This window comes from Callospermophilus lateralis, chromosome 18, assembly GCF_048772815.1.
Source record: "Callospermophilus lateralis isolate mCalLat2 chromosome 18, mCalLat2.hap1, whole genome shotgun sequence".
NCBI lineage: Eukaryota > Metazoa > Chordata > Mammalia > Rodentia > Sciuridae > Callospermophilus > Callospermophilus lateralis.
The window spans coordinates 2,804,633-2,826,630 of NC_135322.1; the positions used below are offsets into that span (position 1 = coordinate 2,804,633).

Consider the following 21,998-nt stretch of genomic DNA (forward strand, 5'->3'; position numbering starts at 1 on the left):
AGGTGTGGTGAGAACGGAGATCCTTTTTTTCTTTCTGATCTTAGAGGAAATGCTTTCAGATACTCTCTGCTCAGTATGATCTTGTTTGGGGGTTTGGAATATATATCTTTTATTATATTAAGGGAAGACTCTTCAGTTCCTAGTTTCTTCAGAGTCTTTTTTGTTTGTTTGTTATTTGCATTGCTGGTGATTGAACCTAGGGCTGTGCACATGCTAGCTATGCCTCTCTCACTGAGCCCCATGACCAGGCCTCTTCAGTGTTTTGAACATGAACATGTGGCTGAATTTTGTCCAGGGCGTTTTCTGCATCTGTTGAGAGAATTGTGTGATTTTTCCCCCTTGGTTTTATTTGTTATGAATTTCATTTTCTGATTTGTGTATATTGAACCAGTCTTGCCTCCCTGGAGCAAATCTAACTTGACCATGGTATGCAGTCTTCTTAAAGTGTTTTGAAGGTGGTTTACTATTATTTTATTATGAAGTTTGGCATCTATGTTCATCGTGGATATTGGTCTGTAGTTTTCTATTCTTCATGTGTCTTTATCTGGTTTTGATATCAGGGTGATATTGACTTCAGAGAGTAAGTTTGGGAGTGCTCTCTGCCTCTCTATTTCATGGGATAATTTGAGGAATGTTGCATTGGTCTGTCTTTAATGGTCTGATAGAAACTCAGCAGAGCATCCATCAGGTACTGGGCTTTTCTTTCTCAGAAGGCCTTTGACTTCGGCTTCGCATGATATTAGTCTGTTTTCTATATCAACCTAGTTCATTTTTGTAGGACAAATCTGTCTAGAAATATATCTGTACCTTCTATATGTTCCAATTTATTAGAGGATATGGTTTTAAAATAACCCCAATGATCCTCTAGATTTAGCTGTGTCTGTAGTGATGCCTCCTTTTCCATCTTCAATGATGTTGATTTGGGTCTGCCCTCTCCTTCTTTGGGTCATTCTGGCTAACGGTTTGTGAACCTTGTTCATCTTTATGAAGAACTGACTCTTTGTTCCATTGATGCTTTGAGTTTGTTAATTACCTATTTCATTAATTTTAGTTCAGTCCTTGATTATTTACTGTCTCATACTGATTTGGGAATTCTGTACTTCTAGGGGCATTTGATGTACCATTAGAGTTTTGTTTGTGATTTTCCAGGGTCTCCTTGTTGTTGTTGCTGTTGTTGCTACCAGAGATTCAACTTGGGCATGCCCCACTGACCCACACCCCCAGCCCTATTTTGTATTTTATTTAGAGGCAGGGTCTCACTGAGTGGCTTTGTGCTTCCCTTTTGCTGATCCTGGGTTTGAACTCTCAATTCTCCTGTCTCAGCCTCCTGAGCCTGTAGGTTTATAGGCGTGTGCCCCTGCACCCCGTGATCTTCCTGTTTTTTAATGTGGGCACTTCATGCCATAACCTTCCCTCTAAGCCTCATCACCATGGTGTCCCCGAGATTGTCGTGAGCTGTACCACTGAGGAACAGTGAGCAGGGGCCAGGGGCTGCTCAGCCTCAGTGGGGCGTGAGGTCAGCCAGGGCCACACAGTGCTCTCCTGAGAAGACAGTGCAGGGCCCAGGGTGTCCACACGACCCCAGCTGCTCCTTCCTCTGCCCTCCTAATTTGTAGGAGCTCCTGATTCTGGGCCATCGCCACCAGCCAGAGCTTCAGAGTGATGATCTGCTGTGGAACTCCCTCTCAGGGTGCAGAAGGACCAACACCCAGCTGGGGCTTAAAGGGCCCGTGTGACCTGTCCAGCCCTCAGGGACCCTCTGTCCTGCCCACAGGCCACACCATCCAGGTGACACTGTGGGACCTCATCCAGGTGGGCGTGGCTGGTGGGTCCTAGTGCCCCCATCAGCTGCCAAGGTGGAAACTCAGGAAGGGGTGGCCCTGCTGCCCACGTGAGCAGGACCTTGGAGAGTCTGAGCACAGGAGGTGAGACGCCCTGAGGAAGGGGACAGTCAGCTGCAGCCACGTCCTGGGTGAGGTCGGCCTGGGGCTCCACAGCAGCCCCCTGTGCAGTGCTGCTCAGAGTTGGTGCAGGACAGAGAGGGCCTCACACCTGAGGAGGACCCCACCTTGAGAATCCTGTTCTCCTCATTGGGATTCTCAGAGGAAACCTCTGACCCAGGCTGGTCCCCTGCAGCACACAGCTCTGCCCACAGGGCCTGGGCTCCTGCTGGGACCTTCTCCCTGCAGCCCCACCTGGCCCTCAGCCTCTGTGATGGTCCCAGGCCCACTCCAGCCTCCTGTCCACCCAGTGCCCTGCTGGCTGCCTGACGGTGGCCCAGGATCTCCTCCCAAGGAAGGAGACACATTTTTCTCCATAATTTTGTACCAAAGAATGAAAATGACATTTTCCACATTGCTTCCTTTCTAAGGTGAAGGGCTGTGAACGCTTCTCTTCAGGACGACGGCTGTGAAGGGGTCATTTTTACACCCTCATACATTTGAAGCAATGAACACTGAACAGAAGATTAGAAAATAGACTCAGTCCCTCATCTTCAAGGACACGGGACCAGAGACCAAACCCCTGGTCCAGACGAGATCTGAGGACCCAGGAGGGAGAAAGGGTCTGGGCACCGTTTCCTTCTGAGTCCTCTCCCCAGTGTGGACAGCTGAAGGCTCTGCCCACCACCTCCCAGGTCCTCCCACAGCACACGGCCGAGAGGAGGAAGGGGACACGGGCCATCACTGGGGACCAGGAAACCCTAGAGGGGAGACAGGAGGCCTTGACCCAACAGCTGCCCTGTCCTACCTCTGCCCCTCCAGGGGATGATGCTGATCTCAGCCCAGGACGAGAAAGGGGGTGAGCAATGGCCACGGTGTGAGACCTCACGCAGCTTCTCTCAAACCCCCAGAGATGCCTGACCTGGCTCATGCTTCTCTCCTGGTGCTGGGTGGGGTCCAGGCCTCCCCACTGCCCCTCCCATTCGCTCCTTAATGTAACCGTCCATGGAGAAAGTGAAAGAGCAACCCACTCTGAGGCCTGTCCACTCTGGGAGAAACCAAGGTCATGGTGAGGATTCTTCTCAGACTCATTGCCATGTTAATGATGAATAAAAATTGATCATGGTTGGGGTGGACATTTCCTGTATTGGGATGTGACTCTGGTGTGACATGAGCACCACACTGAGCTCATGGACACCCACAGCACCACAGCTAATGTTCTCGTTTTTTCTTTCCGTGGTGAGAACACTTGTTGAGAGCCACAGCGGAAGGGGCCCCAGCAAACTTTCAGACTGCCAGCTGATGAGCTGAAGGGGCCCCAGCAAACTTTCAGACTGCCAGCTGATGATTGGTCACAGGGCCCTAGCAACATCTAGCTGATTGGCTCCTCTGCGGTGATGCTCATTGGGCTGTTTCCCTGCCCTTTCAGGCCACGGAGCTGCTCATTGGGGGACTTTTTTGGCTCCGCCCACGCGACCCAGCCAATCGGCCTCAAGAGCAGGAGGATTGTGGGAGGAGGAGAGGCTGTTGGTTGGGGGAGTGGCTGGTGGGAAGCCAGTGGTGGCAGTTGGGCTCTGAGGGTTTTTCCTGAGGAGCTGTTTTGTTTATCTTGTGTGGTTCTAAAAATAAAGTTAGTTTCTTTTGACAAGTGGCTCCTGAATTGTGCCCAGCCAGACTGCGGCATTTGGTGGCTCGCACGGGGAGCGACTGAGGGTAAGTAAACTGTTTGCCCCTGAGGGCAGGGTGAGAGGATGGGGAGCCATTTTAAGATTCCTCTTTTGTTTTGTTTCATTTTTGTTTTAAGTTGCCTGTCCCTGGAGATGAGTGAGACGGAAGAAAAACCGCTCACATCTGAGGAAAAACTGTTTACGTCTGAGGAACAGATAGGGAGAAAGGACGGATGCACATGTCAGGAGGATAGAAAGGCTATAATGATTTTGTGTGGTTCCATTTTTATTTCATTCTGTCTCGGTTTTGTTTGGCCTCATCTTGTTGGGTTGTATTATAGTAGAAATACGGGATCAGAAACTAGTAAAAAACAAACCGAAAGAGTGTTAAGTAAATTGTTAGAGGAAGGAGGCATCTCAGTAAAATCAAGAGCAGTCAGGGAATACGTTGATACAATGCAAAAATGTAGCCCATGGCTTTTTAAGGAGGAGTTGTGAAGTATACCACAATGGAACCATCATGGTGAAGATTTAAAAAGAATAGAAAAGAACAACCCAGGAACTCTGCCAGTTGGCACATTGCTTAGTCCAAAGCCTTCAATTCAGACAGAGGAAGGAAGTTTAGAGCAGAAAAAGCCATCAGGGGAAAAGTTACAACAGGAGACTGCTACTAACACCTTTCTATCACCAGAGGGCATAAGTGTCCAATCAATAGCACCACCTCCGTATGCTGGGAGGCCCCCAACCCCCACAGTTGATAGTTCGGATCCTGGGACAGGATCTCAAGTATTAACATGCCCTGTATTTGAGGTAGGAGGGCAGTGAATTTACCATGCTTTAAATTTCAAAACAGTGAAGCAGCTAAAAGAGGCTGTAACAACCCATGGTCCTCAAGCACCCTTCACTGTAAGCTTGGTCGAATCCATTACCAACTTGAACATGACGCCAGCAGATTGGGCTAATATGTGTAAAGCTGTGCTAAATGGAGGACAATACCTGTTATGGAAGATTGCCAATGAGGAATTTTGCAAGGAGATGGCTAGGCAAAATGCAGCAGCTGGTTATCCTCAGAGAAATCTAGATATGTTGTTAGGAAAGGGACCTCATGAGGATCAGCAGCAACAAATTGCATATCATCCTGGTGTATATTTACAAATTGCTGTAGATGCGGTTAGGGCATGGAAGACTTTACAAGGACATGGAGGTTTACAAGGTCAATTATCTAAGATAATACAAGAAACTAATGAATCTTATGCTGAATTTGTAGATAGGCTTATTCAAACAGCTACAGAGTTTTGGGGAATACAGAACAAGCAATGCCATTAATAAAACAACTGGCTTATGACCAAGCGAATCGTTGGTGCAGAGATATCATTAGACCATGGAAACATGAAGATTTAAACACATATATTAAATTATGTAGAGACATTAATGAACAAGAGCAAGTCGTGGCTGCTGCAGTAAAACAGGCTTTAGATGCCAGAGACATTAATGAACAAGGGCAAATTGTGGCAGCTGCAGTATAACAGACTTTAGATGCCAGGCCAAGAACATGCTACAATTGTGAACAAACAGGACATTTGAAAAGGAATTGCCCCATAGGACGAGGGTTTAACAAAACTAGGTATCAAAGGAGTAGAATACCGGGTATTTGCCCATAATGCCGTAGAGGGAGACATTGGGCTAATGAATGCCGTTCTCAAACCACCATAGAGGGTACTCCATTATCAAAAAGCGAACAAGGACCAAGTGTTTATCCACGATATCTTGGAGAAAGGCATTGGGCTCCATTGCCAAAAAATGGACAGGGGGGCCCAATGCTCCGGGGCCCAAAACCACAAATATACGGAGCAGTGGAGGAACCCAGCAACACCATCAGGGTAATGCCCAGGACACATTGTCTATCAGATCGCTCATCAGAAAAACCAGAGGGAGCGCAGGGTTGGACATCTGTGCCTCCGCCAGGTCAGTACTAACTCCAGAGATGGGAGTTCAAATCATTCCCACAGGGGTGAAAGGACCTCTTCCCAAAGGAACAGTAGGCTTATTATTGGGACGCAGCTCTTCTACTCTAAAAGGACTTATGATAAGTCCTGGGGTAATTGATCCCGATTATGAAGGTGAAATAAAAATTATAGCCAGTTCTCCAAAGGGTATATCAGTAATTTCACCAGGAGATAGAATAGCACAGTTACTAATAATACCAAGCCTACATGATAAATTTTCCAGTCGTGCTGTAGAAAGAGGTTCCAAGGGATTAGGCTCCACAGGTGTAGATTGGGCTATGCTGTCTTTAAATTTAGATTCTCGCCCCATGCTAAAACTAAATATTCAAGGACATGAATTTAATGGGCTACTGGATACAGGTGCAGACCTTAGCATCATCTCTCGTCAAGAATGGCCAAAACATTGGCCATTACAACAAGCCACTCAAACGCTTTGAGGCCTAGGAATGGCGACTAATCCCCATAGAAGAGCAATGGTATCAGATTGGAAGGATCCTGAAGGATGTGAAGGAACTATACAGCCATATGTATTGGATCATCTTCCTATAAATTTATGGGGATGAGATGTCCTAGATCAATTAGGTTTGACATTAACAAATAACGTCAACCAAAATGCACCCACTATTATGACTAGACAAGGTTTTAGGAAAGGAAAAAGATTAGAAAAACAAGAACAAGGTATAGCAGCACCAATACAAATAGATCAAGGAACGAACAGACATGGGTTGGATTTTCAGAGAGGGCCACTGAGACAATAAAAATTACTTGGAAATCAGAAAGACCACTGTGGGTTCCTCAGTGGCCCCTGACTAAAGAAAAGATACAAGCAGCCCATGACCTGGTCAAACAACAATTAGCGGAAAGACATATACAACCTTCTGTATCTCCCCATAATACTCCCATTTTTGTCATCAAAAAGAAATCTGGTAAATGGACATTATTGCAAGATTTAAGAGCCATTAATAATGAGATGGTTATTATGGGACCTGCTCAATCGGGGATTCCTCAATTGTCTGCTTTGCCAAAAATTTGGTATGTTTTAGTTATAGATATTAAAGATTGTTTTTTTTCAATTCCAATTCATCCTAAGGATAGTCCACATTTTGCATTTACTATCCCTGCACTGAATCATGAAGGTCCTGATCAGAGATATGAATGGAAAGTACTCCCTCAAGGGATGGCTAACAGCCCAACTATGTGTCAAATTTATGTTATCAAAGCAATCCAGCCACTTAGAAATCAAAATCCTGAACTACAAATATTTCACTATATGGATGATGTATTATTAGCACACAAAGCTAAAAACACATTGCTAGAATGTTATGCCACACTTACAAACTTATTAAAAAATTATAATCTAGAGATAGCAATAGATAAAGTACAATTAAATTTTCCAATTAATTATTTAGGAGTTCTATTATCCTCAACCATGGTCTGTCCACCAAAAATTCAAATACAAGTAGATCAACTCAAATCACTTAATGACTTTCAAAAGTTATTAGGAGACATAAATTGGATAAGGCCTTATCTAGGTATACCAACAGGAGAGTTGGGACCTTTATTTGATATCCTAAAAGGTCCATCAGATCCAAATTCACCCCTAATGTTAACGCCTGAAGCAAGAAAGGCATTAAAAATCATTGAAATATATATGGAAAATATGCATTTGGATAGAATTGATATAAGTTTGCCTTTATTATTTATTGTACTACCAACAAAAAATATTCCTACAGGAGTATTTTGGCAAGAAGGTCCATTATTATGGATACATTTATCTTATTCTCCTAACACTATTCTTACTAGGTATCCTGAGGCTGCAGGACAATTAATACTCAAAGGAATAAAAGCAGCAAAGGGAGTGTTTGGTTCTCCCAATAAAATTATTACTCCATATACTATGGATCTAATTGATGAGTTAGCCAATGAGTTAAATACTTGGGCAATAATCATGTGCAAATCTAATGTTTCATTTGATAACCACTTACCATCTGATCCTTTATTGTCTTTTTGGTCATCGCATCCTGTAATTTTTCCAAAAATGACAAGAAAAACACCTATCGGGAATGCTCCAAATATATTCACTAATGGATCAAATAATGGTACAGCAGCAATAGTTACACCTGATCAAACTTTTACATTTTTAGTACCCAAACAATCAGCTCAAAAGGTAGAGCTTAAGGCAGTATTACAGGCTTTGTGATGTTTAAAGATTCTGTATTTAATTTATTTTCCGATAGTCAGTATTTAGTTAATGCTATTGTATCCCTTGAAGATGCTGGTAGGATTTCCCCTTCCTCTACTGTTTTCTTTTTGCTTTCCACTATACAAAGTCTAATCTGGGACAGAAAAGATCCATTCTTTTTTTTTTTTTTAAAGAGAGAGTGGGGGAGAGAGAGAGAGAAAGAGAGAGAGAGAGAGAGAGAGAGAGAGAGAGAGAGAGAGAGAGAGAGAGAGAATTTTTTAATATTTATTTTTTTTAGTTCTCGGTGGGCACAACATCTTTGTTTGTACGTGGTGCTGAGGATCGAACCCGGGCCGCACGCATGCCAGGCGAGCGCACTACCGCTTGAGCCACATCCCCAGCCCCAAGATCCATTCTTTATAGGACATATCAGGGCACATACAGGATTGCCTGGAGCCCTTAGTTTGGGCAATGATTTAGCAGATAAAACTACACATGACATACATATTTTCTCTACTCTAGAAGAAGCTATATAAATTTTCATTAAAAGTTCCATGTCAATGCTAATACTTTACAAAAGCGTTTTAAAATAACTAAGGAACAAGCTGGACAAATAATAAAACAATGTCAAAATTGTGTGACTTTTTTACCACAAGTTAATCTTGGAATCAATCCTAGAGGATTGATACCTAACCATATTTGGCAGATGGACGTCACACACTTGCCAGAATTTGGAAAATTGAAATATTTGCATCTTACAGTTGATACTTCTTCTGGATTTTTGATGGGCTCCCTTCATGCCGGAGAAAAAACTAAAGATGTTATAGCTCATTGCTTACAAAATTTTGCCACTGTGGGTGTTCCAAAACAGTTAAAAACAGATAATTCCCCTGGTTATACTTCTACAACCAGAATGCTTTTTTCAATATCTATTTTATTATTGCCCTTTCCCATATTTTGTTTTTTTTGAGCTCATACAGACCTAGGTTAATGTTTTGCTGATCAGTTCTATGTTTTTGACTATAGAGTTTTTAAACATTGCAATGGAGATTTCACCTGTAAAAAGTTATAAGGCCTTTACTATTATGTTATGTGTTGTATGTATTATATTATGTGTGCACACATGTGTTTTGTGTTATATGTTTGAATGTACATATATCCATATATCATATATGATGAGCGCTCATGAAAAAATGAATCCAAATTTTTTTTTTATTTCATGTGATTTAAATGGTTTAATTTAAATTGGGTAAACAGCTGTTGAGGATTGTTTTAAAATGTGAACAAAAAAGGAGGTTAACAGATCTGTTTGTTTACGTTCACCTTTCCTTTTCATTATATTTAATAATTCTCTTCAAGATAATGTAAATTGTTAAGAAAATTGTTTTCTTTCAGTGCCTTCTGGAATGTTACATAATTTTTTCTTTAGCCATTATTGCCAGAATTCCTATCTTCATCCCAGTGCCGGTGAAGACAAAGATAAAACCAATCTACAGCTTCTGCAATAGCCATCACTGAACTGCTTGCAGAACTTGCCTGGACTATGTATCACTTATATGCATTGTGAACTCACTTGTATGCATTGTGAAGTATCTGTTGGTGCAGAGACTTGTGGTAGTGTTGGGGTATTTATGCTGATGGTGTCATCGGTGGTACAATTTTTCCAAAAGGAGCCATCATTTGGCTTGGTGTATCTTCCTCCCTTCTGCTTGTCATGATCGTTCAGCTAAAATTTGGGGGCCAACAGAGGTGAGGCAAAGAACCTCACCCCCCCCTCTGGTACAAAGACCTCTACACAGGTTGGCTGTATACTGGACCGGTAGTCAGTGACGGGTAAGATCCAATTATAATGGTACCAACCTAAGATAACGGGTAAGAACCATATGTACTATTGGATAACCTAAGGCAGGCACGGTCCCTAAGCCACATGCTTGTTGTTGAAACAGAGAGGGGGAGATGTTGAGAGCCACAGCCGAAGGGGCCCCAGCAAACTTACACACTACCAGCTGATGATTGGCTCACAGCGGCCCCAGCAACATCTAGCTGATTGGCTCCTCTGCGGTGGTGTTCATTGGGCTGTTTCCCTGCCCTTTCAGGCCACGGAGCTGCTCATTGGGGGAATTTTTTGGCTCCGCCCATGTGACCCAGCCAATCGGCCTCAAGAGCAGGAGGATTGTGGGAGGTGGAGAGGCTGTTGGTTTGGGGAGTGGCTAGTGGGAAGCCAGTGGTGGCACTTGGGCTCTGAGGGTTTTTTCCTGAGGAGCTGTTTTGTTTGGCGTGTGTGGTTCTAAAAATAAAGTTTGTTTTTTTTGACAAGTGGCTCCTGAATTGTGCCCAGCCAGACTGTGGCAAACACTGAAGATCCACCCTCTGCAAATTACAAGTAGATGATATGGGTGTGTTCATAGCAGTCCCCAGGGCTGGGCTGGAGACTCAGGAGATGACAAACGGGGTTCCCAGTGTGGTTCTACAGGACGCAGGACTTCAGGAGGTCAGTGCATGCCTTGATGACCACAGCTCACAGGGCCTTCAGGTTCCACTTGGTACTCGAGGCATGTCTTTGTCAGGGCTGGGGTGGACACCAGGACCTCAACACGGGGAGCAGTCACCCAGCCCCACCCAGTGGGACAGCAGCTGGTCTCTGCTCTTCACACTGTATCTGCTGAGGGTTTGCTTGTTGTTGAGGCAGAACTCTTGTACTGCCCACACTGGATGCCTGGACTCAAGACATCCCTGGGCTCCTGAGCCTCTGAGTAGCTGGGACCTCAGGTGCACAAAGCCTCACTAGGCCCCACGGGGCTTTGAAGAGGGAGCTTCTCCCTCTCTGTGCTGTCCACGTCCTCCTCTGAGATAATGGACTGTGGGAGGAGTCAGCCACTGGGCACCAGGAGCAGCAGGTTTGGTGGGAGGTGTAGTGCCCTCCACCCCTGTCACTAGGGCCCCACCCAGGAGCACGCCTGCGCCCATGGCCTTCCGCAGAGGGCTCATCCCTCCAGGCTTAGGGACCCCTCAGCACTGAGCAGAGTTCGACTTCCGCAGCTTCTCCACAAAGAAACAGGGGGACGCACCACCATGAAGCACCTGTGATACGGAGAGAAACTGTTCAGAGCTGATGCAGACAAATAGGTACCATGGTCTCTGAGCTCTAGATGCACCTGAGTCTCTCTCAAAGACGACACAGCAATTCACCATCAAAACCTGAAAAGTACTGTGAGTTAGAAGAGGATGTTTTACTCATTTCAATTATAGTAGGAGACGGAGGAGATGGATGGAAACAGTAAACCCTTAAAAGGTATTACAGAGACAGCCCAGCACAGGGGCCCAGGGCTTTAACTCCAGTGACTCTGGAGGCCACGGCAGGAGGATGGCAAGTTCAAGACCACTAGGGGAACTTAAGGAAACTCATGACTCAACATAAAAACTAAACAGGACTGGAACGTAGCTCATGGGAGAGGCCTGCAGAGCACCCCCAGGACCTGGGTTCTATCCTCAGGGCCTCAAAGAAATTAAAATACACATATATTAAAGAAATGAAAGGACATTAATGTTCAAGAAGGCAGAGTCACCCAAGCAGGGGCGTGCCCACAGAGTATGGAGACAGTGAGGGACATGCAACAGTGACACCCAGGACACAAAGGCAGGTCAAGAACTCCCACCACTGCTGACCTGGGATGCCTGAGGGACACGGCCCAAATGGGAGCACAGAGCATACGAGTGAGCTACTCGTGACCCATATGAGCACATGGATCACCATGGGGACTGTGGCATGGAATCCACTGCGTCCTGCAGGTGCCAATAGAGACAGTGAGATTCATTAAAGGGTCTCCGTAGCCACATTCTCCTTGCAGAGTGCAAAGGGGTGTCTGATAAGCAAGGGGTGAGTGGGGCCTTGGAGCGGTTGGTGCTGCACCCAGGTGTCATCTGACAGTTTCTCACATCTCTAACCCTGCAGGGTGAGAAGCTGGTCACCTTGCTGTGTGGGAAGAGGCAAAAAAACCTGGCGACCACATCCTACTCATTGCTCAGCTCCTCCATCCTGGCCCCATTGGGACCCCAATTCACCCACCTCCTGGGCCCTGCTGTGCCCTGGAAGGGGAGGCAGCAGAGGACATGGGGGAAAGTCCCTCCTGAAGACATTGAGCCTCCAGAGCCCAGGCTGGAGGGGGGAACCCTGGAAAGCTGAGGTCATGCACTGAGGAGCCCAGGGTGACCTGCCATGGCCAACACTAGAGACAGGCAGAGTCCTGGGATGGAGAGTCCACATGGAAATGGATCACATCTGTGTGGTTGTCCCTCCAGGATTCTGTCTGGGCAACATGGTTAAGGACATGTTGTTAATACTTCAAGCCCAGGTTGTGATTTGGGCCAAATTGAAGGTTTCTCCTAAGCAGGAGGTATGGGGACAATGAGGGGACTAGGATCCTCTCCATTGGGTCCGTTGGAAGCAAAGGAAAAGGACACTGGACTCTGATGCTCCCACTCTCCTCTGAGACCTGCCTGGACACCGCTTTGGGCTCAGCCAGATCTGCAAAAGTCTGAGGTGTTCACGTTCTGGGGTCTCCAGGGTGGGCTGGTCACCTGATGAGCAGAGAAGCTCCAGTGCAGAAGACAGGGACCCCCTGGGGACCAGGCACTGCCTGAGGGTCTCCACCTGACAGGGGGCTGAGCTCAGGGTGCCCCTGGTGCAGTCAGAGGGACTGGCCAGCAGCAAGGGACCTCCAGACCTTGCAGCACATTCTGATGAAGAAGAATCTTAAATGGACTTCAATTCTGTCTTGTTTTGCTTGATCTGGGGGATGTCACCCTAGGGCTTTCGCTGGTTCCTGGTCTTCTATCAGAATTCACAGGCGCTGACCCTGCACCGTCCACGCCAGCCTCAGGGTGTCCTGGGGGAGCTACTCCAAGGAGGTGGGGGCTCCTCCTGAGCTCCGGAGGTACCTTTCCCAACAGCTCCCATGAGCCTGTGACCTGGCCCTCGGGCACCTGCAGTGAGTGGTTCCTCACCAGGACTCACCCTCGCAGAGCTCCTCACACAGAGACCCCTGGAGCTCAGGGTCGCAGGTGGGAGAGGTCCAGCCCATTCCATGTCCACGCAGTGTCCACAGGGCACCCCACCAGAGCCACAGCAGTGGAGCTGGCAGGGAGCCGAGGTGACAGAGTCCTTGAACACAGAACAGTCAGAGTCAGACTGGACTCTAGTCCTGGGGCTGGTGTCCTAGTCACTGAACTCAGGGAGAATCCACTCCTTGACCAGGACATGAGGCTGAGACGCGTCCTCCTGCCCCTGAGCTGAGGAGGGCTAACAGATTCAGATGTCCTCCCATAACAGCAGGGTCCAGGAGCAGCCCCTGCTCAGCATGTGTCCACCTGAGCCCTCTCCTTCTGCCCCTGATCCTCCCCTTCCCCACCCTGGCCACTCCTGCAGGGAGGATGCTTCAGAGCAAGCTGAGATCATAGCAGCCCACACTGGACCTGTCCCCAACCTCTGGCCACATATTCTTTGGCTCTCAGGAGGTGCACCTGTGGGGGCTGAGGGGCAGCATGGGAAACAGTGCTCAGCCACAGGAGATGGACGACCTTCCTGCTCTGGCAAGAATCTCCACCTCTTCCCAGGGCAGCAGCAAAGAGCACTTGGAGTGTGGGGTGGACCTGGGCTAGACGTCCACGTCCCTTCCTGGCTCCCTGATTGCACAAATGTGCCCACTGCTCCTGGAGCTGGGGGTGCATCTTGGAATAGAGAGAGTGACTGGGGGGGTTGAGAGCTGGGGGACTCAGGAGCCAGCACACGCTGCAGGCCACTGTGGTCCCCTCACACAGGCACCAGCACAGGTGCTCAGGGGTGTGCTGATGACAGACGCACCAGGTCCTCTAGGATGGGCCACCAAGCTGACTCCCTCAGTGGACCTGGGGTAGCTGATCTCCCTGGCACTGTCCTCTGTGCTAACTGTCACTGGTGTTCCATCAAACCCAGGTCCAAAGGGGCCAGGATGGGGTCATAGAGCTAATGGGGTGAATGGTGCAGAGGTGGGGGTCCACTTCCCCAGGCTGACCTGTGGGGGTTGAGGACCATGGTGGACACCAGGACCCCTGGACTTCTCTTAACTGGCTGCCCACCCTACTGCTCCTCAGGCCCAGGGTTGCTGACCTGCAAAAGGAGATGGTCTATGGGCAATGCAGCAGGATGGGGCATGGATTAGAGGGGACAATGTGGAGGTGAAGTTTGGCCTGGGGGATGGTGGGGTAAGTTGTCAGGATCTAGGGGGGAGGGCTGAGCAACCTCAGGGACACCCCTGCCCCATTCTGCTCTTGAGGAGGACCAGGAGAACATGCTAAGGGCCTCGCTCCCCCTTCACCCCATACATCTGCCTTGAAGACCCACAGCCCAGGGAGGACCCCGTGAAGGACAGGAGGTGACATCTACAGCCCTCACCTCAGCTGCCACCCTAGTCCTGTGGCCGCCTTCCCCTGCCTGCTGTCCGGACTCTGCAGCCAAGGACACACAGGAAGTGATGAGCCAGGTAGAATTCCCAAGGCCCCACAGGAGGGTCCCTCCCCACCTGGCACACTGTGGAGCATTCAGTTTAGGCTGAAGAGCATTTTCCTACAAGGACATACAGGCTCCATGGGTGGTGACGCCCACATCAGCTCTCAGCCAAGCAGCTCTGTTGATGGTGGGACAGGCTGGAGCATGGACCCCAGAGCAGATGGACAGCTCTTCCCCCACACCCCAGAACAGACCATTTCACGTGCATTGCGGGGACCTGGCACAGGGAGGAGAACTCGTTCCTTTCAACTGCTGTGTCAGTCAGCTCTGCGCTACTGCAACAAAACACCAGAGACCATCAACTTAAATAGACCAGAGCTGCTGAGGGAGGGGTTTGCTCCTGCACAGGCTGCACCATGGTGGGCTGCACTGGGAAATCAGCCCTGAGCTCCTTCAATGGTCCAGCTCACAGAGGGCAAGGTGCAGGCCTCCACTATGCTGGACCTCTGGGGCCTGGCACCCACCTGCCCAGTAGCTACTCATGTTTCACCTGACCTAGGAGTGACCCCAACATTTCCTTTCTGGATCCTCTGAGGACATAATCCTGGGTTGGACTCAGCCTGTGTGGGGCCGATTTAGGTGGGGCCTGGGGCCTGGCCTGGCTGGGCAGCATTCAGGTCAGTCATGAGGGCCTCAGGGTCAGGGGGGAACTCAGCTCTGGTTGAGATGTCTCCAAGGGGTGGGATCCCCCTGAGCCCTGCCCTGGGGAAACCAGAGACAGGCCAGGAGGGGCCATCCCCATCTGGTGGGTGCTCAGCTCTGGGGACGAGGAGGCAACAGCAACCCCTGCTTACCACTTCCGTGCTGTCTGACCTGCAGGGCCTGCACTCTCCTCTCTGGATGCTGGAGTCTTCAGAGCAGGCAGCATGAGGTCCACCCTGCCTGTCCTCCTGTGCCTCGGTCAGTGTTGGTGGAGGGAGGGACACAGGCTGGTGGAGAGGGTCCCAGGTGCCTGTTCACAGGGAACTCTCAGGTCTTAGTCTCATATGGCACCAAATGGCTGCTGTGACCACAAGGAACAATAATCCTCCCAACACTGAGATGCCAGCTCCTCACGGGGACCTCTCTTCCAGGGCTGAGTCTGCAACAGCGTTCCCGGGGGTCTTCAGGTAAGGGCCCTGCTAGCCTCCCACGTCCTGCCCAGGCTCAGCCCCTGGGGTCTTAAGACAGAAGGAACAGCCTGGGCCAGGTGAGGGTGGTGACATGAAAGAGCTGTGGGAACTGCGGTAGAGATGTCCCAGGATCCTGCCTCTGACTTCCTTGCAGGGACCCTCCCCAAGCCCACACTCTGGGCTGAGCCAGGCCCTGTCATCCCCCATGGGAGGACAGTGACCCTCTGGTGTCAGGGATCACTGGGGGCCCAGTGGTACTGTCTCATTAAGGAAAGAAGCCAGAGACCCACATGCAAAAGAGCCTTACTCCAGACTGAGAACAAGGCCAGGTTCTCCATCCCAACCATGACTGACCACCATACAAGGAGATATCAATGCCACTATCTAAGCCCTGCTGGGTGGTCAGAGCGCAGTGACCCGCTGGAGCTGGTGGTGACAGGTGAGAGGACACTCAATTTTCAACCCGTGGCTCTGCACTCAAGAAAGGGGTCTGGTCCAAGGGTGTCCCTCTCACAGCCGAGCAGGGGTTAGGAGGGTGGAGGGAGCCATGAACACCTGCCTCCTTCTCTCCTAGGATCCTACAGCAAACCCAGGCTCTCAGCCCTGCCCAGCCCTGTGGTGACCTCAGGAGGGAACGTGACCCTCCAGTGTGGCTCAGGGCAGAGATGAGATAGTTTTATTTTGATTAAGAAAGGAGAACACAAACTCAATTGGATCCTGGAATCAAAGAAAGCCAACTGGGCAATTTCAATCCCACTACTCCATGGGCCGCGTGACCCCAGCCATAGTGGACATTCACATGCTATGGTTAATACAGGAGCAAACCTCAGGTGTGGTCAGAACCCAGTGTTCCCATGGAGCTGCAGGGGTCAAGTAAGGATTTCTGATCTTTAACAAGATCACGAATTCAGGCTGCAGTATTGTTGGTAGAGACTCAGGGTGTGAGAGTGACCTGCAGGCAGGAAGGGAGAGGGAGGGGGTTGGCAGGATCCAGCCCTCAGCCCAGGCTCCTCTTCCTCCAGGGGTGTCCAGGAAGCCCTCCCTCCGGACCCAGCAGGGCCCTGTTCTGGCTCCAGGCGAGACCCTGACCCTCCAGTGTCACTCAAACGTCACCTATGACAGATTCACTCTGTCCAAGGAGGGGGCACAGGACCTCCCCCAGCGCCCTGCCCGGCAGCCCCAGGCTGGGCTCTCTCAGGCCAACTTCCTGCTGGGCCCTGTGAGCAGCTCCCACGGGGGTGGGTACAGGTGCTACGGTGGACACAGCCTCTCCTCTGAGTGGTCAGCCCCCAGTGACCCCCTGGACATCCTGGTCTCAGGTGAGGAGTCCAGAGGGTGCAGTCAGGGACCCAGACTCTGCACAGCCCTGTTGGGGAGCCCCAGGAGGTGATGGCCAGGGTGAGGTGGGGCCTCAGGAGGGAGAGAGACAGGGAGGGGCAGAGAGGACAGAGACAGGGGACACAGGGACAGGAAGAATCAGAGACAATGAGACAGACAGAGAGCACAGGGTCCTCAGAGAGAGACCCTGGGGAGGTCTCAGCTCAGATCAAGCTGGGGCCACCCTCACCCTCCTTCCTCTCTCTAGGACAGCTCCCTGGCACACCCTCCCTCTCAGTGCAGCCTGGTCCCACAGTGTCCTCAGGGGAGAATGTCACCCTGGTGTGCCAGTCAAGCTGGATGGACACTTTCCTCCTGTGCAAGGAGGGGGCAGCTGATCCCCCCCTGCGTCTGAGAGCAGAGTACCGAGCCCCATGGTACCAGGCAGAGTTCTCCATGAGAGCTGTGACCTCAGCCCTCGGGGGGACCTACAGGTGCTATGGCTCTCACAGCTCATCCCCCTACCTGCTGTCACGGCCCAGTGCCCCCCTGGACCTGGTGGTCTCAGGTGAGTGACCCTGACCCCATCCTCTGGGAACTCAAGGACTCCCTCAGGGCCCTGCCCAGGACAGCTCTGGGTGGGATGGGAGGGAGTGGCCTTAGGGAGGGTCGGTCAGCGGGACTCACTCCTCAGAGAGGAGGGGCCAACGGGGTCCTCCAGCCTGTGCACCCACCCACCACTGGAATCAGGAAGGTGCAGGTGGGCACAGGAGGGTCCTGGGGAGGCCAGGCAGGTAGGAGGATGGGCAGAGACAGTCCCCAGGGGCAGCCTGCACCCCTCACCCTCCTGTTCTCCTCATTCCCAGGACCCTCTGGGGGACCCAGCCCCCCACCCTCAGGACCCAGGTCAACAGCTGGTGAGTCTCTGAGATCTCTGTACAGAAAGTCTTCTGCAATCTTAAGAGTTCTAGAATCATCCTGAGCTACAAAGTCCAGTTACAAACTCAGCTAAGCTGTGTCCAGGGCACTGCAGAGAATGGTCAGGGATCTCAGGCCCTGGGGCTCAGGGCTGGGAGGCATCAGGGAGAGGTCCAGGCAGAGGTGACTCTGGGCCCAGCCTGGGGAGGAGCAGCCAGCTGAAGGGGGGGCAGGCAGCCCAGCCCTCACCTCCCACCCACCCCAGGAGGCCCTGAGGACCAGCCCCTCACCCCCACGGACCCAGGACCCCAGAGTGGTGAGTGAGGGGCTCTGGTGGGAGGTGGGTCCAGGGCAGGGCTGAGCTGAGGGGGAGCAGCCCCCTCTGGAGATGCTGACGGGGACCAGCCCCCCCTCCCCTCTGGGCCTCAGTTTCTCCCAGGGCAGAGGAGAGGCCTGGCCCTGACCTTCAAGTGCCTCTCAGGGCCGACCTTGGCTGTGCCCTGCTGGGAGAGTGGCCCCCAGGGAAGCCTCCAGGACCTGAATCTGCAGGGCTCTGTCCCCTCTGTGCAGTGACAGTGACACTGAGCAGGGGAGGGCTCAGGGCCATGGGGTGTCAGGTCTTTCCCTCCAGCTCAGGGCTGAGCTCTGGGGGAGAGAAGGAGACTGGGAGTCAGACTCCCCCAGTTCAGGCCCCGCTCTGCTGCTTCCTGCTGGGGGACTGGGCAGGGGACCCCCCTGAGCCTCAGTTTCCTCATCTGTGCCTGGGGGGAGGGTGGCAGTGCCGTGATACCTGAGTGACAGGGTTGGAGGTGACAGGTGGAAAGACCAGCAGGGCTGGCACACAGTAGGTGCTCAGGTAAGCAGCGTGGCTCCTCGTTCACACCCGTGCCCAGGACTGGGAAGGAGTCTGAAGATTCTGGTGGGGGTCTCGGTTCCCCTCCTCCTGCTGCTCCTCTTGCTCCTCCTGGGACACCAGTGTCGGGGACAATGCAGGAAGGCAGGTGAGTGGGGAGGGGGAGACGTGGTGGCGTCCCAGGGGAATTAGCCAGTTGTGCTCAGGGCACACAGGATGGGAAGCCTGGTTGTCACCTGACCAGCAGGACCACCCAGGAGACCCAGCAAGAGCCAGTGTGGGCCTCACAGGTCTGCCTTCTTCTCGTCACACAGGGCTCAGCACTGCTGTGACCTCCCCAGAGGCCACCCAAGGCCACCAGGTGACCCGTTCTGTCCTCCACCCTCCTCTCTCTGCCCGCTGCCCTCCCCTCCTCTCTCCTCCCAGCTGATTGTGCTGATGGGCTCTGGTCGGCCTCCTGCCCTGAGGCCTGGGTGCTGGCCTCTCTCCTCTGCCTCCTCCCCCTGCTGAGCTCGCTGCACCTGCTCCTGGGTAGGAGGTGGACCTGGCCACAGCCCTGCCCTGCACTGGCCCCCTCCCAGCCACACAGATGGCCGAATCCTGGGGGTTTGCTGTTGGCAAGGCTCTACTGGGGGCTTGGGGACAGCAGCAGCAAACACAGTCTGGTGCTCAGACACAGGACAGCCCCAGGACAGACAGACGGGGCAGAGGCAGACAGCAGTGGGGAGACCAGGCAGGGTGACGGCTGTGAACCCAGGACAGAGCCAGGTGGGCGGGGGCCATGGGCAGGAGCAGGAGGGTTAACTGGACATTCAAGGAGGGTTCCCTGGGGAGGACCCTGGACAGAGCCCTCACCACAGGGACAGGCCTGAGAGCATCTCAGGAAGAGGGTCCTGCCAAGGAGCAGCAGTGGGAGGCCAGTGGGCACAGGCTGACCTGTCCAGCAGCACGAGTCCAGGAGGCTGCAGGTGATGCATGAGGAGCAGGTGTGACAGGTGGCAGGACAGAGGTGGGCAGGGCTCCGTCCTGCAGGTGCCTCTGCTCTGGCAGAGCCTGAGAAGCCCCTGGAAGTTCTGCTGGGCATGGAGAGCTGACTGCTGGCTGCAGGTCCCTCCAGCTCCCTGTGGGAGGTGAGGGGCACAGCCACAGTGGACTCAGGAGCTGCGTGTCTCTGTCCCCTCCACAGAGCCCTGCAGATGAAGACCGCTGGGCTGTCACTTATGCTGAGGCGTCACACTCGAGAGTAGAGCATGGAGGACTGTCCACTTTATCCCCTGAGTCAGGGACATTCCTGATCATGAAAGACACATCAGAGGGAGAGGACAGCCTGCAGGAATGCCAGGTGGGTCTTGTCCTCTCCAGGCCCCAGGCTCCCCAGCCACCAGCCTCACCTGTCACCACTCTATCCTCACTCCAGGTGGCTGCATCTGAACCTCCCCAGGATGTGACCTATGCCCAGCTGAAGGACCTCAAGCTCAGACAGGACACAGCCACTCCTCCTTCCTCCCAGGGACTGGAGCCTCCCACTGAGCCCAGTGTCTATGCCACCCTGGCCATCCACTAGCCCAGTACACCACTCAGATCCCACACGGCAAGGACAGGGACACGGGGACCCCAGCAGGCACAAGATAGTGCACAGACACTGAGCTAGGAGTCACGGCCAGCCTGGTATGGCCTGAATTGGAGCAAATCATCTCCCATGCCTGCATGACTGTGTCACGCTGAACACCAATATCAGGTAAGTCTTCAAATAACTAATAAATATCATAAGATGACAGAAAATCAGCATCAAAATCTCAGCAATTCATCATTTAAAATAATATGTTTCAATCATTTTATGCAAGTTAAAGGACAGATGGAATTAACAGAAAGTAGTGAATTTTGAAAGATATTAAACAGCTGACTCAAGCCTGGTGGTACACCCGTCTAATCCCAGTGACGCTAAAGGCTGAGGCAGGAGGATCCCAGGTTTGAGGCCACCCTGGGAACTTAGAGAGAAGTTACAGGGCTGGGATGTGGCTCAGGTAGAGCACTCGCATACCCAAGTCCTTGTGCAGGGCTGAGGTCAGCCCCAGGTGGGGGAAGATATTAAAAGACTGAAGCCCACTAAGGTCAAGAAGGACAGTGACCAGAGCTGAACCCAGGAGCACCAGGGGCTGGCTCCAGGTGCACAGGGAACGTGATGGACACGGTGGATGTGGGGCAGGCCCAGGTCATCCAGCCTCTACTAAATGGGAATTGTTGATGCAGAGCACACAAGTAAGGAGTAGAGGATTTACTTTACTTCTACACGATCCTGTGTGAGTACTGACTCCATGTTCATGTGCTGGGACTGTGCCCAGGACAAGTTGCATAGACCCAGGAAAGGTGGGGAGACGTGATGAATGTGTGTGTGGGTTCTGCATGGCCACAGTGGGCTTGCAGTGTCCACCCAGGGGCTCTGTGAGGGGCCGAGCGGGTCCTTGGAGTGGCCTGTGCTGCACCCAGGTCTCACCTGACAGCTGCCCACCCCCAGCCCCTTGCTGGGGTGAGAAGAGCTGGTCACCTTGCTGTGGGGAGAAGGCAGGAAACCCTGCAGGGTGTGAAGGTCCTGGTGACCACATCCTGCTCACTTTGCAGCTTTGCTCAGCTCCTGCATCCTGACCCACAACTTGGCCCCAAATTCACCAACCTCCGGTCCCTGCTGTGCCCTGGAAGGGGAGGCAGCAGAGGACAGGGTGGAAAGTCCCTCCTGAAGACATTTAGCCTCCAGAGCCCAGGCCAGAGGAGGGAGCCCTGGGAAGCTGAGGGTATGCACTGATGGAGCCCAGTGTCACCACTGAGTGACAGAGACCGTCATGGGTGGCATTCACAGAGGGATGTATTATCTCTGCTTTGGGTGTCGGGGGCACTGGGGGAAACAGAGCTATGGTAGAGGCAAGGGTTTCCTGCTCTTAAAAAAAAATGTCTTGTCCCAGGGAGAGCAGGAAACCCACATCAGACTCTGGAGTAGACCTGGGCGCAGATGTCCACTATAGACACAGTGGTTGGTCAGGTTCGGGGACTTGCATAGATTCAAGAGACCAGGACACTGACAGACCATGTGGACTGCCTCACACAGAACCCAGCACACGGTGCTCAGAAGTCTGCTTTGACAGAAGCACAAGGTCCTCAACAATGGTCCACCACGCTGAGTCTCCCATTGAACTGGAGGTCACTCCATCTCCATGGCACTGTCTGCTGTGCCAACTGGTTAATGGTGTTCCGTCAAAACCACGTCTGAAGGGGACAAGGCGGTGTCATGAGAGCTAACAGTGGGTGAAGACGTGGGAGGTGTGGGCTCACTCCTTAGGTTGATCTGTACTGTTTTGTTCAGGACCGTGGTGGACAACAGGTCCCCTTCTCTTAGCTGCCCGGCACACCTGCTCCTGGTCTGAGAAGAAGCTACTCCTGTTGTTTTCAATCTTCATTTGTGTGGAG

General features: G+C 51.7%; 1 protein-coding gene across 1 annotated transcript; it reads left to right on the forward strand.

Moving 5' to 3' along the window:
- The first annotated feature begins 15,792 nt into the window (after window positions 1-15,792).
- Window positions 15,793-20,103, forward strand: LOC143384187 (leukocyte immunoglobulin-like receptor subfamily B member 1). Its single transcript, XM_076839231.2, has 9 exons — window positions 15,793-15,890; window positions 16,474-16,770; window positions 17,037-17,336; window positions 17,635-17,685; window positions 17,952-18,002; window positions 18,580-18,687; window positions 18,854-18,900; window positions 19,726-19,881; window positions 19,957-20,103. The coding sequence occupies exons 1-9, from the start codon at window positions 15,797-15,799 to the stop codon at window positions 20,101-20,103; spliced, it is 1,251 nt and encodes a 416-aa protein (XP_076695346.2). The 5' UTR covers window positions 15,793-15,796.
- The last annotated feature ends 1,895 nt before the right edge of the window (window positions 20,104-21,998 follow it).

Excerpts from the sequence above, each read along its gene's own strand:
- LOC143384187 (XM_076839231.2), top strand. The coding sequence starts at position 15,797 with ATGACTGACCACCATACAAGGAGATATCAATGCCACTATCTAAGCCCT. Across the intron at positions 17,686-17,951 it reads AGGACCCAGGTCAACAGCTG|GAGGCCCTGAGGACCAGCCC; the intron begins GTGAGTCTCTGA and ends CACCCACCCCAG. Across the intron at positions 19,882-19,956 it reads ACAGCCTGCAGGAATGCCAG|GTGGCTGCATCTGAACCTCC; the intron begins GTGGGTCTTGTC and ends TCCTCACTCCAG.